The sequence below is a fragment of the Globicephala melas genome, chromosome X, assembly GCF_963455315.2.
Source record: "Globicephala melas chromosome X, mGloMel1.2, whole genome shotgun sequence".
In the NCBI taxonomy this organism is placed as follows: Eukaryota; Metazoa; Chordata; class Mammalia; order Artiodactyla; family Delphinidae; genus Globicephala; species Globicephala melas.
In genome coordinates, this window is record NC_083335.1 from 106,327,190 (window position 1) to 106,341,218 (window position 14,029).

Genomic DNA, 14,029 nt, shown 5'->3' on the forward strand with positions numbered 1-14,029 from the left:
CATTATCGGCTGCATCACAAAAAGAGACAAACATTATATGCCTCTTGGTGGAAAAAAAACATATCTATGAAATATTCTTGCTGAAATATCAAGATTAAATCTGTCCAAATTGGGGCTTAATTGGTAAAGTCTTACCTCTGATGCCGTTGGCCTTTTTCTAACCAATCAGAAGCAGGCAGTATTGCATTATGGTCACAGCAGTGTTTCTCAAACTCTAGTAACACAGACTCCTTTTTTTTTTTTTTTTTGCGGTACGCGGGCCTCTCACTGTTGTGGCCTCTCCTGTTGCGGAGCACAGGCTCCGGACGTGCAGGCTTAGCGGCCATGGCTCATGGGCCCAGCCGCTCCACGGCATGTGGGATCTTCCCAGACCGGGGCACGAACCCGTGTCCCCTGCATCGGCAGGCGGACTCTCAACCACTGCGCCACTAGGGAAGCCCTACACAGACTCCTTTTAAAGGAAAGACTTCTCATAGTGGTGATTGAAATTATTCTTATTATATTTACTTACTGTAGACATACAACTAGATGTGAACGTTTGATGTTCGTAGCTCCTATACAACTGTGAAACCATATACATTTACAAGTCAAATACAGACAAAACTACCAAATGAATAAAATTCAAATGGGCAACACTGATTTAATGTGAGGGAAGATGTTTTGCTGAAATGAAGTTGCTCCTTGCAAAGGAGCGTGGTACTGATGGCTGTTTCCGGTTTCAGCACTGTAAGCAGTTGGTTGACACAATTCTCCCACCATTTTTCTCTAAAAACTCTCCAGGAGGTTCTCCCTCATGCAGCGTGATGTGATTTCACTTGTTCTTTCCTTGTTAATGATGTGGTGCCAAGGTGAGCAGCGTAAACACAGACTGAAATGGTTGTCCTCACGGTTGTGACTAGGATTCGGTTAAAAGGTAATTATCTACATCAGTGGCGATCAATCCAGCCTTCACTTTGGAATGGACATTAAGATATAATTAAAGATTCTCTCCGGGTGGGGCGTTAGTATTTCTTAAAATCTTTCTAGGTGATTCTAATGTGCAGCCCGTACTAAGAACTACTGATTTCAATGATCTAGAAAATGCTTATACAGTTGGCCCTGCCTGATCTGTGAGTTCCATATCTGCGGATTCAAGTAACAGTGGATGGAAAATATTCGGAAAAAAAAAAATTCCAGAATCCCCCTCGGATACTGAGGGACAACTGTACTTATTCTTCTTTAGAGTATAATCCAAAAGAAGCACCTAATTCAGTCATTCTTATGGAGAATATGAGGTCCTCTGAGAAGATGGCAGTGAACCCCCAGGGGTTTGAGAAATTTTGTTTGGAGTTTGATTCCCAGGCCTAGTTGTGTGGCCTTGGGCAACTTAAGGGCTCTGAGGGTTAGTTTCTCATTATAAAAAGAAACAAATAGTAGCATCTAGCTCACACGATGTTTGTGAGAATTAGATGACGTAATAACTATACAAAGTGCTAAACACAATGCCTGGTTCCTGGTGAGTACTTACTAAACGTTAGCTCTCATTAACTATTATGTTGACAACCACCTGGAAGCTACTAAAACATTTGCTGGGCAGATGCAAGCCACAAGAAGGAAAGGTGTTGGGGGAAGAGGGCGCTGGGAGAACTTTGCAAGGAAGGGTATTTGGCGGCCTTTGATAGATGAGGCATAAAAGGCAATGATGGTAGGGGTGGGGGTGGGATGGACTCAATAAGGGTGTGGGCCTGTCAGTCTGGGCTGTGGGTGACAGCTGACTAGCTTGAAGCCCAGACCGGCAGCACAAAGAAAAGGGATGAGAATAAAGCACAGAGTCACCCTGAGATGACAATCCACGTGAAGAAATGATGAAGCAAGGAGACGAAGATGAGGCCGGTCTCGCAAACAGAATCCTGGGAGCGGACGTGGCCACCTGCAGACTCTGAGCAGCCACTCGCCTCAAGGAGCACAGATAAGTGCCATCATTCTAGGCCCTGCTGGGTAAAGCGGGACTGGGTAGAGTGGGTGTTAAGACATTAATAAATCATTAGATTTCTTCTGAATTGTTGCTTGTGCATTTCTGTGAAAAAGACTCTACTTTCTTTCCCTAGAAAGGCTGCCCAGTGGAATCTAAGCAGTTGATGACCTTGGGCTCTGGTTTGGAGCGTGACAGAAGGTGCCTCTACTGTTGACCCTGTAATCAGATTGGTGGCAGGATGTCTTGTAAGCCTATGTGTGGACAAAGCCAGCTACTTCCTGTTTTAATACTATCAAAAATTTTGATTTTATTATTCTTTAAGGGAGCTAATAAACTTAGCAAATAAGTTATTTTTTTTAACTATACAGAGAAAACCCCAAAATATTCTTATGTAATAATTGGCAAGTTCTTAGGCCTGAAAGACTGTTCTTCCCAAATGATTATGTCAGGCATAATATTTTAGTAAAATAGTAATTTCAAAGTTATCTTTACAGAGGTGCTGCTTACCTGGACTCCCCCTGCCCCCCTTTTCCAGGTTTATCATTGTTTATTATTTCCTTTCATATAATTTCCCCGGATTGTGTTTTCTTACTTGCCTGGTGATTTCAAGCTTTATGGATTTGTTTTTATAGTTCAGTTTTTAAAGAGGTGTCTTTGTAACAGCGTTGAACATTCAGTAGGCTGATGCTGTGGTGTTTCAGCTTCTAAATTTTAAACTCAAGGGACTTTTTTAAAGTGGATACAAAAACTTCCTAAAAGCTTTCATGGTGACAACACTGGGCCTTTAGGGCTAAGCTCTAAGTATGAGAAAACAAAGAGTTACATTGTAACTCACTTGGTTAATCTAATTTATTCACATATTTAACCACAGTCAGCATGTAGTTGTTTTCCTCAAGGAGGCCCACTTTCCAAAACACAATTTTCAAAATGTCTTCTTTCCCCACAAAGCTCCTTGTGTTTAGTTAACCCTTTTTATGCTTGCCAGCGTTTCTCTCCTATAGTTACTCGCCAGTCTAGCAGGAGCCTGGTTGAGAACGGACTCTAAGTCTATTTTCATGACATGCTCTCTGAGCTACCAATAAATCCCAAAGCGCTCCTGTTAAACACAGTACAGGATCCTGCTTGTTTATATGGCTGCCTTCTAATTTAGGAAGCCACAAAAGACACTGAAACCAAGGGATGCAGGACAAATCGCCCTTTGAGTGAGGAGTCCCGTGTTTCTTTCCTGGAGAACACAGTAAGAAGACACAGAGTACTGCTTCTCAGTTATCTGATGACTTCTTTTGGAAAACATTAATCTTGGAAATCAGTACAGGGGTTATTAACTACCACTTTCATTACTGTGGGAATTAGTGGGTTTAGGAATTTAGGTCAGTGTCATGAGTAATAAAAGGAGTTCACCTATCTAAAACTGTCTCCTCCTCAGCCCTCTGTGAGTTTCATTTCCAGTCCTGGAGAAAGCTTCTATTTACTTCTCCCCCAACCCCCAGCAGTTTTAAGCCCTCCTATTGTTTCTCCGCTTAGAAACCCATGTGTTAACACAGTTATCAGAAACTTGCTCTCCAAATAGGATGCTAATTACCCTGACTGGTACCTGTGTCCAACTCCAGCCTTTTAGTTTACAAAATTCCTTTAAAAATGTGGAATTTTTGTTCCTGCCTAACTAGCAAAGTGATCTACTTTCCCTTCAGAATAGTATTTGTGTGTGGGATGAGGTTGTTGTGGGCAAGATGTTTTTTCCCCCAATTTCCAGTATTTCAGAACCCATTTCCACCTCTTTTACTGGTGTAACAAATAGGCTTTTTCATTGTGGGCCTTAGTTTCTAAGCTCTTGAAAATTCTGTTGGATTAAGTGTAGTGTCATCAATATAAAGTCATATTTTTATATGTTGCTACATATAAAACTTTGGGATTCAACTGGCTTCTTTCTAGACATTGGGACAACACACAATGTCTAGACAAGCACAACACAGCTTCTGACCATAAGACACTTTAAACTGGGTTAAAAACTCTTTTTAGGGGCTTCCCTGGTGGCGCAGTGGTTGAGAGTCCACCTGCCGATGCAGGGGACATGGGTTCGTGCCCCGGTCCGGGAAGACCCACATGCCGCGGAGCGGCTAGGCCCGTGAGCCATGGCTGCTGAGCCTGCGCGTCCGGAGCCTGTGCTCTGCAACGGGAGAGGCCACAACAGTGAGAGGCCCGTGTACCGCAAAAAACAAAAAACAAACAAACAAAAAAAAACCCCCAAAAAACAAGAAAAAACTTTTTAAAAAACTGTCAAGTTATCATGTTTCTTGGGCATTTTTACTTTGCACTCAACAGCAAGAAAAATGTCTAAGAAATAAAGGATCAGTAAAAATGCTTACACCAAACAATTAAATCAAAGGGTAGTTTATTAAAAAAGAATCAAAACAGAAACTCTAAGTACCAGTGTGTACATTGTACACATTGAAATGACTCACAAGAGTGGAGTTTTTTTCATAGACATTATCATACCACCTTGCTGTTCATTAAAGATGTTCAACAGAAGTCTGACTCCAACGTGCATACAAGGATTGCCATCTTAAACAGACCTTACTTCAAACATGCAACAACGCCACTGGTAATAAAGCTTTGGAATGGGTGCTCATTCTATCATTTCACTACAAATAAGATAGAAAGCAAGGTAAGTTGAGAATTTATTCTAAAATAGAATGGAAGCTGTCATTGTCTACACCAGCACTCCTCACTCCTCTGCTGCCATTTTTAGCAAGTACTCCTTGTCGATCTTGAAGAGTCTCCATCCCTCTTCGCTGGACAGATCAGAAGCACCTCTTCTTTTGTAGAAGTTGATAGATGGTTCATTCCACTCTGCTACCAAGAAGTGCATGCTGCTGCAGCGACACTTCATCGCAACCTGTTACGCAGGAGAGGAAAACACAAACTCAGTGACATTTCACCTGCTTTCCAAGACCCAATTTTGATTCAGGTGTTAAAATAATCCAGTAACCCTTACAAATTTGGAAACCAAACACCAAGACATACCTGGCTTAGATTCTTCAGAATTTCTGATCCTATGCCAAAGCCTAAAAAAGAAAGAGAAGTACCATTTAAAAGGTCATTTTAAGGACTTCAAGCCCTGATTTCTCTTTAGAGCAGCCCCCCTGAACTCAATCATACCTCTATAATCACTCATCACGAAGAAGTCCTCAAGATACAACAGTTTGCCAATCCATGGGTCATAGGTAAAATAGTACATGGCAAAACCAACAATGCTGTGTCCTGTAATAAGAGTATCACATGAGTTATGGATGAAAAACAATCCGTCAAAGTTGTAGCTGCAAAATCAGAAGTCTATCATAAGTTTTTAAATAACATACATGCATGTATTACAGAAATAAGTAGCCAGTGGGCCAGACTGTCTCCTGACTTTTATGCTAGTGCAATCCAGGCCACTGTTGGATGATCTCACTGTTCTTAGAACATGTATTTGCAAAAAGCACACATTAGAGCTAGCTGAAACCAGGCTAAAACTGTGGACTGGCCACTCTGCAATCTGCTGGATCTCACACTCAGGAAGTGAAAATGCTTTCATTACTTGCCAGAACGAAAGTGCTATGGTCTTAAAACTAAACACACACATTATTCACATCCTACTGATATACTGGTATCTTGACTTGGGAATAAGTCAGGTTTACACGGCAGTTCAGAATAGTTAAGTATTTGTAGTTTAGAAACTCTGCTTCCTTAAGATCAGGACATCAGGCCAAAAGAGCAACGTTTAATTTCAGAACTTGCCTTCCAATTCACACATTTTCCATTTGCTCTCCCCAATGTTTAAGCCGGAAGAAGTAGAGGTACCCAGGTGTGATGTAACATCCATATACCTCTGGAAAGTACCTCATCCCTTATGTTTTCTGCTCATTTTTTCTAGTATGAGGAAATGACCTCAGAAAAAACCTTAAGCACCCCCCACCGCCCCTGCCCAACAACTTCCCTCTTTAGCTCCGTCTTCTGCCCAAGGACCAGAAAGGAAAAAACAACGACAAAGAAAAAACAAAGAAAAAAAGGAAAAAAGCATCTGACTCCTTCTTTATGGGTGTCTGTAATTCCAATTGGAGGCAAAGGTTTCAAATTAAACTTTCTAGCCATTTTATAGTCCTTTGCAAACAGGAAGTGAGTACAATGGAGCTTCTGATCTACCGTGTTTTAAGTGTGTGATAATAGGGCCTTACCTCATTTATCATGATCATCTACTTTATTGTGTAAAGGATCTTTTAGTTACCTCCCCGCCCATCCATGTACACGGAAGGGCCATGTACATGGCGAAGCTAGAGACTGTAACCTGAAGATTGGGACAAATTAAAGAAAAAAATGTAATTTAACACAAATACAAAAACGGTTACGTTAGGGTCAAACAAGAACCATTTATGAAACTGAATTACAACAAACGACTTTATACCTAACTTTTCCGGGTCTCCACAGCACTGATACTTAAACAGCTCTTCTAACCCGCCCTATTATTAAGTGCAGCAATCTATTTTTTTTTCTCAGTAGTTTGAACACTGGCTGGCTAGTATTTCTGGCCAACTTCTCAGTAAGTAACTTCAGCCTGTGTTGTCAGTGCTTCTACAGAGCAGCCACTACGTCTTCCAGAACACTCGGTCTCTCCGGCTTCTGGAAGGAGAGGGCGATTACCTTCTGGAGTCATGTGCTCCTTGGGCACTTCTGCGACCAGGCAGTGGTAGAAGGGGTGCTCTCCAAAACCATCTTCTAGCAGATCTGCAAGAAGAGGCAGCAGGGACAGTGTTGGCCTCGATGAAGGTGGCAGGCACGGGACGCTCGTCCCCCGCCCCGCCACTGATGCGTTACCTTTTTCAGTTAATATTACTTGCTCTTCCATGTATTCGTATTTAGCCAATTCCTGGGTTGATGTACACAAGAGAAAAGAAGAGAAGCAGAAAATTAAGTGAGACTCCGGCCCGGCCAGCTCGGGGGAATGGGGTGGGCTGGGCGGGGATTCATACCCTGAGTCTCGCCCGGAGCGGCGCGGCCGGGCCGGGGCTGGGGGAGGCAGGCGGAGAGAGGGGGACCTACCGGGGACCAGGACCCCACCGCCCGCCGCAGGAAGAGCCCATGCCTCCCGCTACCTTGATCAGCCGCAGAATGTCACTGCAGTCGGCGGCGGTGGCCGGGCGGATCACGAATTTAGCCATTTTCTTCTTTTGCTTTTCTTCCCTTTGCGGACCAAGCCCCTGTACTTGAACAGTAAGAGGAGGTGGTTCCTCATTCGTCTCCCGGGAGCGTCCTCTTCCCAGTCAGGATGGCACCATGACCCGACGAAACCTCGGCGAACAAAACACGAACACCAGCTAACTGAGGCAGCAACCACTCATTTCGGCCGCCCGGCTCCGCTTTTTAGCGCGAAGAAGCCCCGCCCCGGGACGTGAGGCGGAGGCACCTTGTCCAATGAGGCGCCTCGTCCAATGAGGCCGCGGTGCCTCGTCCAATGAGGCCGCGACCGCCCCCCCCCTCTTCCGGGCACCGCCCTCTCTTCCGGCCGCCCGTGTGAACCCGGCCCGCGCGGGCGGGGGCGCGGGCGGTGAGGCGCCAGGTGCGGCTCTCTAGCGGCGCCCTCTAGCGGCGCCTGGCGGAGCCTTCCCGAAAGCCCGACCTCGGAGCCTAAGCGTGCCCTAGTAACCTTCGCAAAAAGGAAGAGAGGGGTTCCCCTTTTGGCCCTGGCCCAGTGACTTTGCTGTTTCTTCCTTGGAGAGACCTGGCTTTGGGCGATGGGGGGATAAGGGGATTAGAGCAGTGGCTCTCATAGGGTGGTCTGAGGGGCCCTGTGGGTCCGAAGATCCTTTCAAAACTAGTTTCATAGTAATGGTAGGATTTCGTTTCCCTTTCTTAACTCTCGCTGAAATTTTCCAGAGAACTGATGTGTGATGACGTCATCGCTCTCATGACTAAAGGAATGTGTGCTTGTATTGTGTTTTCTAGAATTTCCTAAGGTAAGCTACTTCAATTTCTCAATGATTTTTTCCCCCCTCTGCTGGTAATTTTTAGAGTTAACAGAATATTTTCTTTCTTAACTTTTCCCCTTATTTTTTCTTAAATTTCTGACCTTCCTTGTGGAAACACTTTCCTTCTGCCTGAGGTACACTCCTTCATACTTCCATTTAGTGAAGGTCTGCTCTTGTAAAATTTTTGTTTTGCTTGTCTAAATATGTCTTTAAATTCATCTTAAAGTTCTTGAAGGATTTATTTCACTGTTAGCGAGTTTGAGTTTGGAAGTTCTTTTTCGTTCAGCATATTGATGATATCTGACTATCTTCTGGCTTGCATTGCTGTTGAAAATTGTTATATTCCCTCCTTGCTCATTCCCTGTGCTTCTCTCCTATCCCCTTTAAAACTTTTTATTTCGAACCAATTACAAGTTTACAGATGTGTGATGACATCATTGCTCTGGTGACTAAAGGAATGTGTGCTTGTGTGTTCTCATGTTTTCTAGAATTTTTGAAGGCAAGCTTTTTGGATTTTTCAATTATTTTTAAATGTCCTGAGAGTAAAATGTTTGAGAACAGTTGGATTAGAGTATAGCTCTTCCTGGATTATACCCAATGGGACAAGTACTCAAGCCTCTTGCAGATAGAGGGTTTTTCTGTTTTTTTTTTTTTTTTTGGCTTTTTACAAACCACCTTTCCAGACAGGTCCTCTGAGGGCCCTGCTTTGGCTGCCCTGCCTGGGTTCTGGAATGAGTCAAAGAGAAAGCATAAAAGGAGCCTGCCGTGTTTTCAGTCTATAGGGTGGATTATCACCAAATGACTCCCCCGACATTCAACAAGTGATTCTCTGCTTTGCTCGCAATATCCTGTATGTAGAAAAGAAAGCAAAAGTAGCTCCTCTGTTACCCTTCCCACCCTCTGGGGATATCATACGTAGTGAGTCATTGGGAGAATTTATGAAATGTGTTTCTCAAAGATCTTTAAAAATAGCATTGATTCTTGTCTGCCTAAAGCCACTTCAGGTAGTGTCTTTCCTGACACCACTGCACACAGATGACCATACATAGGCCCTTCCTGCCTCTGCTTTGTTCTGTTTTGTGGGAGGACTCAGGAGAGCTTGTTACCGAGTTACCGCTAACAGTTAAGTAAGAACTAGGTGACTAAGCACTAATAATAGCTGCCTCCTTGAAGCAAAAACAAGGTCGTTTTCAATGTGGGCTGCTTAGGTTTTTAGAATAATGATTGTTTCATTAAAACACACTATAATTTTTTTCTATTTATTCTGTTTTTCCAGTTTAAGTTTCATGCTCTTATGCTTCACTTTGTCATTATGACAAGGAGAGCCCATTCTGAAAAACAGGCAGCTAAAAAAAGCTCATTGTGATTGCGTTTTTTGCACATGTAAAAGCTTAGAACCCTAAGAAATGTGAATTTTCTTTATGAATCAAGTTAGGTTTTATATTGTCAGGAATAGATAGATGCCATGGAGGACCAACATTACCCCCTGTTGATACTGGAATTTAAATTTAAAACTGCATAAAAAGGGGTTAACTCGCTAGCATTTGGAAAACTTTTATTTGGCTAATGAGTCAACAAAATCAATAACTATTTATTGACTCTTATGCTAGGTACTTGGGGGTTATAAAGGAGGACTAAGTTTTGAAACGAGCCCTCAGGGCATACAGTTTACTTTGCAGATATGTTTGTAGTTTACTACAACAGAATTTAATCTTTGTGAGAAATATAATTCCTATAACTGAAGAGGTCTGAGTAGGGGGAGAGTAGGAGGAAAGGAAACAGACAAGGGACATCGTGGGTGTTTTACATTCATTGACTTGTTTAATATCAACTGTCTTGTGAAATAGCTAATGTTAGCTCAATGTTTGCAACAGAGAAAACCAGAGGCTCAGAGGGCTACAAAATTGCAACAGCCAGGAAGTGGTAGAGCTAGGAAAGAAGGAATTCTGTTGATTTCCCTGCCAAAGTGAAACTGTCCAACTTGCCCTATTAAACTATTATGGAAGGTGTCATAGTTTTTTTTTTTCTGTTTATAAAAATAATGCATATTGATTAAGAAAATATAAGTGCAGAAATACAAAAAGGGGGCTTCCCTGGTGGCGCAGTGGTTAAGAATCCGCCTGCCAATGCAGGGGACACGGGTTCGAGCCCTGGCCCGGGAAGATCCCACATGCTGCAGAGCAACTAAGCCCGTGTGCCACAACTACTGAGCCTGAGCTCTAGAGCCCGTGAGCCACAACTACTGAGCCCACATGCCACAACTACTGAAGCCTGCACGCCTAGAGCCCGTGCTCCGCAGCAAGAGAAGCCACGACAGTGAGAAGCCTGCACACTGCAACGAAGAGTGGCCCCCACTCACTGCAACTACAGAAAGCCCATGTACAGCAACGAAGACCCAACACAGCCAAAAATAAATAAATAGATAAATTTATATATAAAAAAAGAAATACAAAAAGTTAATAAAAATAATCCCTATTAGTAGGTTGAATTCCTTCCAGTCTTTTTTTCTATGTACATATACATAAAGGGCTGATATTCAGTTGGTATATACAGTGTAGTGGATTAAAATAACCACAAATTCATTGCAGCTCCTCCCATCAAGAGGTAGAATCTAGGACTTCGCTGGTGGTGCAGTGGTTAAGAATCTGCCTGCCAGTGCAGGGGACACGGGTTCGAGCCCTGGTCCGGGAAGATCCCACATGCCATGGAGCAACTAAGCCTGTGCAGCACAACTACTGAGCCTGCGCTCTAGAGCCCTTGAGCCACAACTACTGAGCCCGTGTGCCACAACTACTGAAGCTCAGGCACCTGGAGCCTGTGCTCGGCAACAAGAGAAGCCACCACAATGAGAAGCCCGCGCACTGCAATGAAGAGTAGGCCCCGCTTGCCGCAACTAGAGTAAGCCCGCACGCAGCAAGGAAGACCCAACGCAGCCAAAAAACAAATAGATAAATGAATAAATAGATAAATAAATAAATGAATAAACAAACACACAAATAAATAAGAGGTCCCCACTCCTTGAATTTGGACTGGCCTTGTGACTTGCCTTGACCAATAGAATACAGTAAAAGTGGTGATGTACAACTCCTAAGCAAGACCTCAAGAGATCTTAAAGCTTCTGTTCACACCCTCTTGGAACATTGCTGCTGCCATATGAAGAAGCTTGAGCTAGCTTCCTTGAGGATGAAAGACCTCATGAGGAGATGCGTAAGTGAGGCCAGATGCGTAAGCGATGCCACCTTGGACCATTCAGTCCCAATTGAGCTGTCAAATGATTGCAGCCACACAAGTGACCTTAGGCAAGACCAGCAGAAGAACCCCCTCACTGATCCCAGTCCATGTTATCAACCCACAGCATCATGAGTGAATAGAATTGTTGTTTTAAGCCACTAAAAGTTAGGGTTCTTTGTTACACAACAAAGGCTAACGGAAATCAGACGGCCATTTAGGTTGTTTACACCTGGCTTCCATTCTGATTGGTTGTAGTGTCCATTCCGACTGGTCTGTGCTTTGCAATACTCATTTAAAAATATTTTAGGGGCTTCCCTGGTGGCGCAGTGGTTGGGAGTCCGCCTGCCGATGCAGGGGACACGGGTTCGTGCCCCGGTCCGGGAAGATCCCACATGCCGCGGAGCGGCTGGGCCCGTGAGCCATGGCTGCTGAGCCTGCGCGTCCGGAGCCTGTGCTCCACAACGGGAGAGGCCACGACAGTGAGAGGCCCGCGTACCGAGAAAAAAAAAATTTAAAAATCACCTGAGTGCGTTGTGCGTATGTAATAACAAAAACTTGGTATCATGTATCTATAATGTCTATCCTGCAGCATAGTGTAGTGGCTTCTTATCTACTACAGCTTTGGACTTAGATACTCCCCATCTGTGTGATTGTGTCAATACTTAACCTTGTTAAGTCACCATTTCTAAATCTGTAATTAGTAAATAATAATAGTACCCTTCATATGGTTAATTGTTGTGAGTATTAAATGAAGTAATACATATAAAGTACCCAGTGGGAATTCCCTAGTGGTCCAGTGGTTAGGACTCTGCGCTCTCACTGCTGAGGGCCTGGGTTCAATCCCTGGTTGGGGAACTAAGATCCCACAAGCCTCACAGTGTGGCAAAAAAAAATACCCAGCATAGCACCTGGCATAATTGTTAGCATTATTACTATTAATAGTATGGAGTATTTCCCCGTGTCACTGGGTATATTTAAATTAAAAAATATATATAATGGTTCCTTAGAGTTCCATTGTGAAATTTATTTTACTATTCTGTTGTTGAAGATGCAGGGCTTTTTCCCAATGATAAATAATACTTTGTTTTGTTAATAAATTTATTTATTTATTTATTTTTGGCTGTGTTGGGTCTTCGTTGCTGCGTGCGGGCTTTCTCTACTTGTGGCAAGCGGGGGCTACTCTTTGTTGTGGTGCGTGGGCTTCTCATTGCGGTGGCTTCTGTTATTGTGGAGCACAGGCTCTAGGCACACGGGCTTTGGTAGTTATGGCTCGTGGGCTCAGTAGTTGTGGCGCACGGACTTAGTTGCTCCACAGCATGTGGGATCTTCCCAGTCCAGGGATTGAACCCGTGTCCCCTGCATTGACGGGTGGATTCTTAACCACTGCACCACCAGGGAAGTCCCTAATACTTTGACAAACATCTTTTTACCCAAATTTTAGCCCAGGTTTCTGATTGTTTCCTTAGGTAGATTCCTAGAAGTGAAATTACAAGGTGAGGAGAGATGTAATTTTGTTGATCTGGAGCTAGAGAAACACTCTAAAACTTCAGGTTCTCACTACATGAAAGTGTAATTTGAGATGACTCTCTAGATGTGCTTGCTCTAGCTTGAATTATCTAAAGTTTGATAACATCTGGGTTCCACAGTTGTCATAGAAGTTGAGTCTTTCTCAGAGAGTGGTTTTCTTGCTACATATCACAGATGGGTGATAACCTGTGAGAATGATCAATAAATAAATACAACCACCTCCAAGAAAACACCTTGTTTTGGGCCAAGATTTCCTTTTTTTAAAAATTTATTTTTTATTGAAGTATAGTTGAATTATGGGCCAAGATATTCTTTTCTTTTCTTTTCTTTCTTTTTCCTTACCTTACCTTACTTTACCTTACCTTACCTTACATTTCTTTTTGAGAAATTATAATTTAGGACGTGGAAAGCTGTTTCATCTTTGGGGTAGACCATCAAAAGTGTAAGACTTCTATTTATAAATGTAAAGTATTATATGACTTTAGGCCGCAATTAAAAGAGCCGGGTCAGCAATAAGTGAGGTGTTAATCAGGCCTCTTGTTTGCAAGTGATTGCCACATCTTACTCTTCCGCCATCTTGAAGGTCTCCATAGTCTTTATTTTAAGGTCTATTTTGTCTGATATGAGAATTGCTACTCCAGCTTTCTTTTGATTTCCATTTGCATGGAATATGTTTTTCTATCCCCTCACTTTCAGTCTGTATGTGTCCCTGGGTCTGAAGTGGGTCTCTTGTAGACAGCATATATACAGGTCTTGTTTTTGTATCCATTCAGCCAGTCTGTGTCTTTTGGATGGGGCATTTAATCCATTTACATTCAAGGTAATTATCGATATGTATGTTCCTATTCCCATTTTCTTAATTGTTTTAGGTTTGTTATTGTAGGTCTTTTCCTTCTCTTGTATTTCCTGCCTAGAGAAGTTCCTTTAGCAGTTGTTGTAAAGCTGGTTTGGTGGTGCTGAATTCTCTTAGCTTTTGCTTGTCTGTAAAGGTTTTAATTTCTCCATCGAATCTGAATGAGATCCTTGCTGGGTAGAGTAATCTTGGTTGTAGGTTTTTCTCCTTCATCACTTTAACTATGTCCTGCTTGTCCCTTCTGGCTTGCAGAGTTTCTGCTGAAAGATCAGCTGTTAACCTTATGGGGATTCCCTTGTGTGTTATTTGTTGTTTTTCCCTTGCTGCTTTTAATATGTTTTCTTTGTATTTAATTTTTGACAGTTTTGATTAATATGTGTCTTGGCCTGTTTCTCCTTGGATTTATCCTGTATGAGACTCTCTGTGCTTCCTGGACTTGATTAACTGTTTCCTTTCCCATAT

The 14,029-nt window shown here is 42.9% G+C and overlaps 1 protein-coding gene and 1 long non-coding RNA gene across 2 annotated transcripts in view; one reads left to right on the plus strand and one right to left on the minus strand.

Annotated features, from left to right (window-relative positions):
• Nucleotides 1-4,329: 4,329 nt before the first annotated feature.
• Nucleotides 4,330-7,340, minus strand: SAT1 (spermidine/spermine N1-acetyltransferase 1). The gene is made up of 6 exons (XM_030843819.3): nucleotides 7,084-7,340; nucleotides 6,806-6,857; nucleotides 6,632-6,715; nucleotides 5,114-5,215; nucleotides 4,979-5,019; nucleotides 4,330-4,850 (listed from the first exon to the last, which is right to left on the minus strand). Exons 1-6 carry the CDS (start codon nucleotides 7,147-7,149, stop codon nucleotides 4,680-4,682), a joined length of 516 nt encoding a protein of 171 aa, XP_030699679.1. The 5' UTR covers nucleotides 7,150-7,340; the 3' UTR covers nucleotides 4,330-4,679.
• A 273-nt stretch (nucleotides 7,341-7,613) lies between these two features.
• LOC115845678 (uncharacterized) overlaps nucleotides 7,614-14,029 on the plus strand; it is a 31,336-nt gene continuing 24,920 nt past the window's right edge. The window contains exon 1 of the long non-coding RNA XR_004036559.3: nucleotides 7,614-7,944. This is a non-coding gene — a long non-coding RNA (uncharacterized lncRNA). The remainder of the gene's footprint in view (nucleotides 7,945-14,029) is intronic.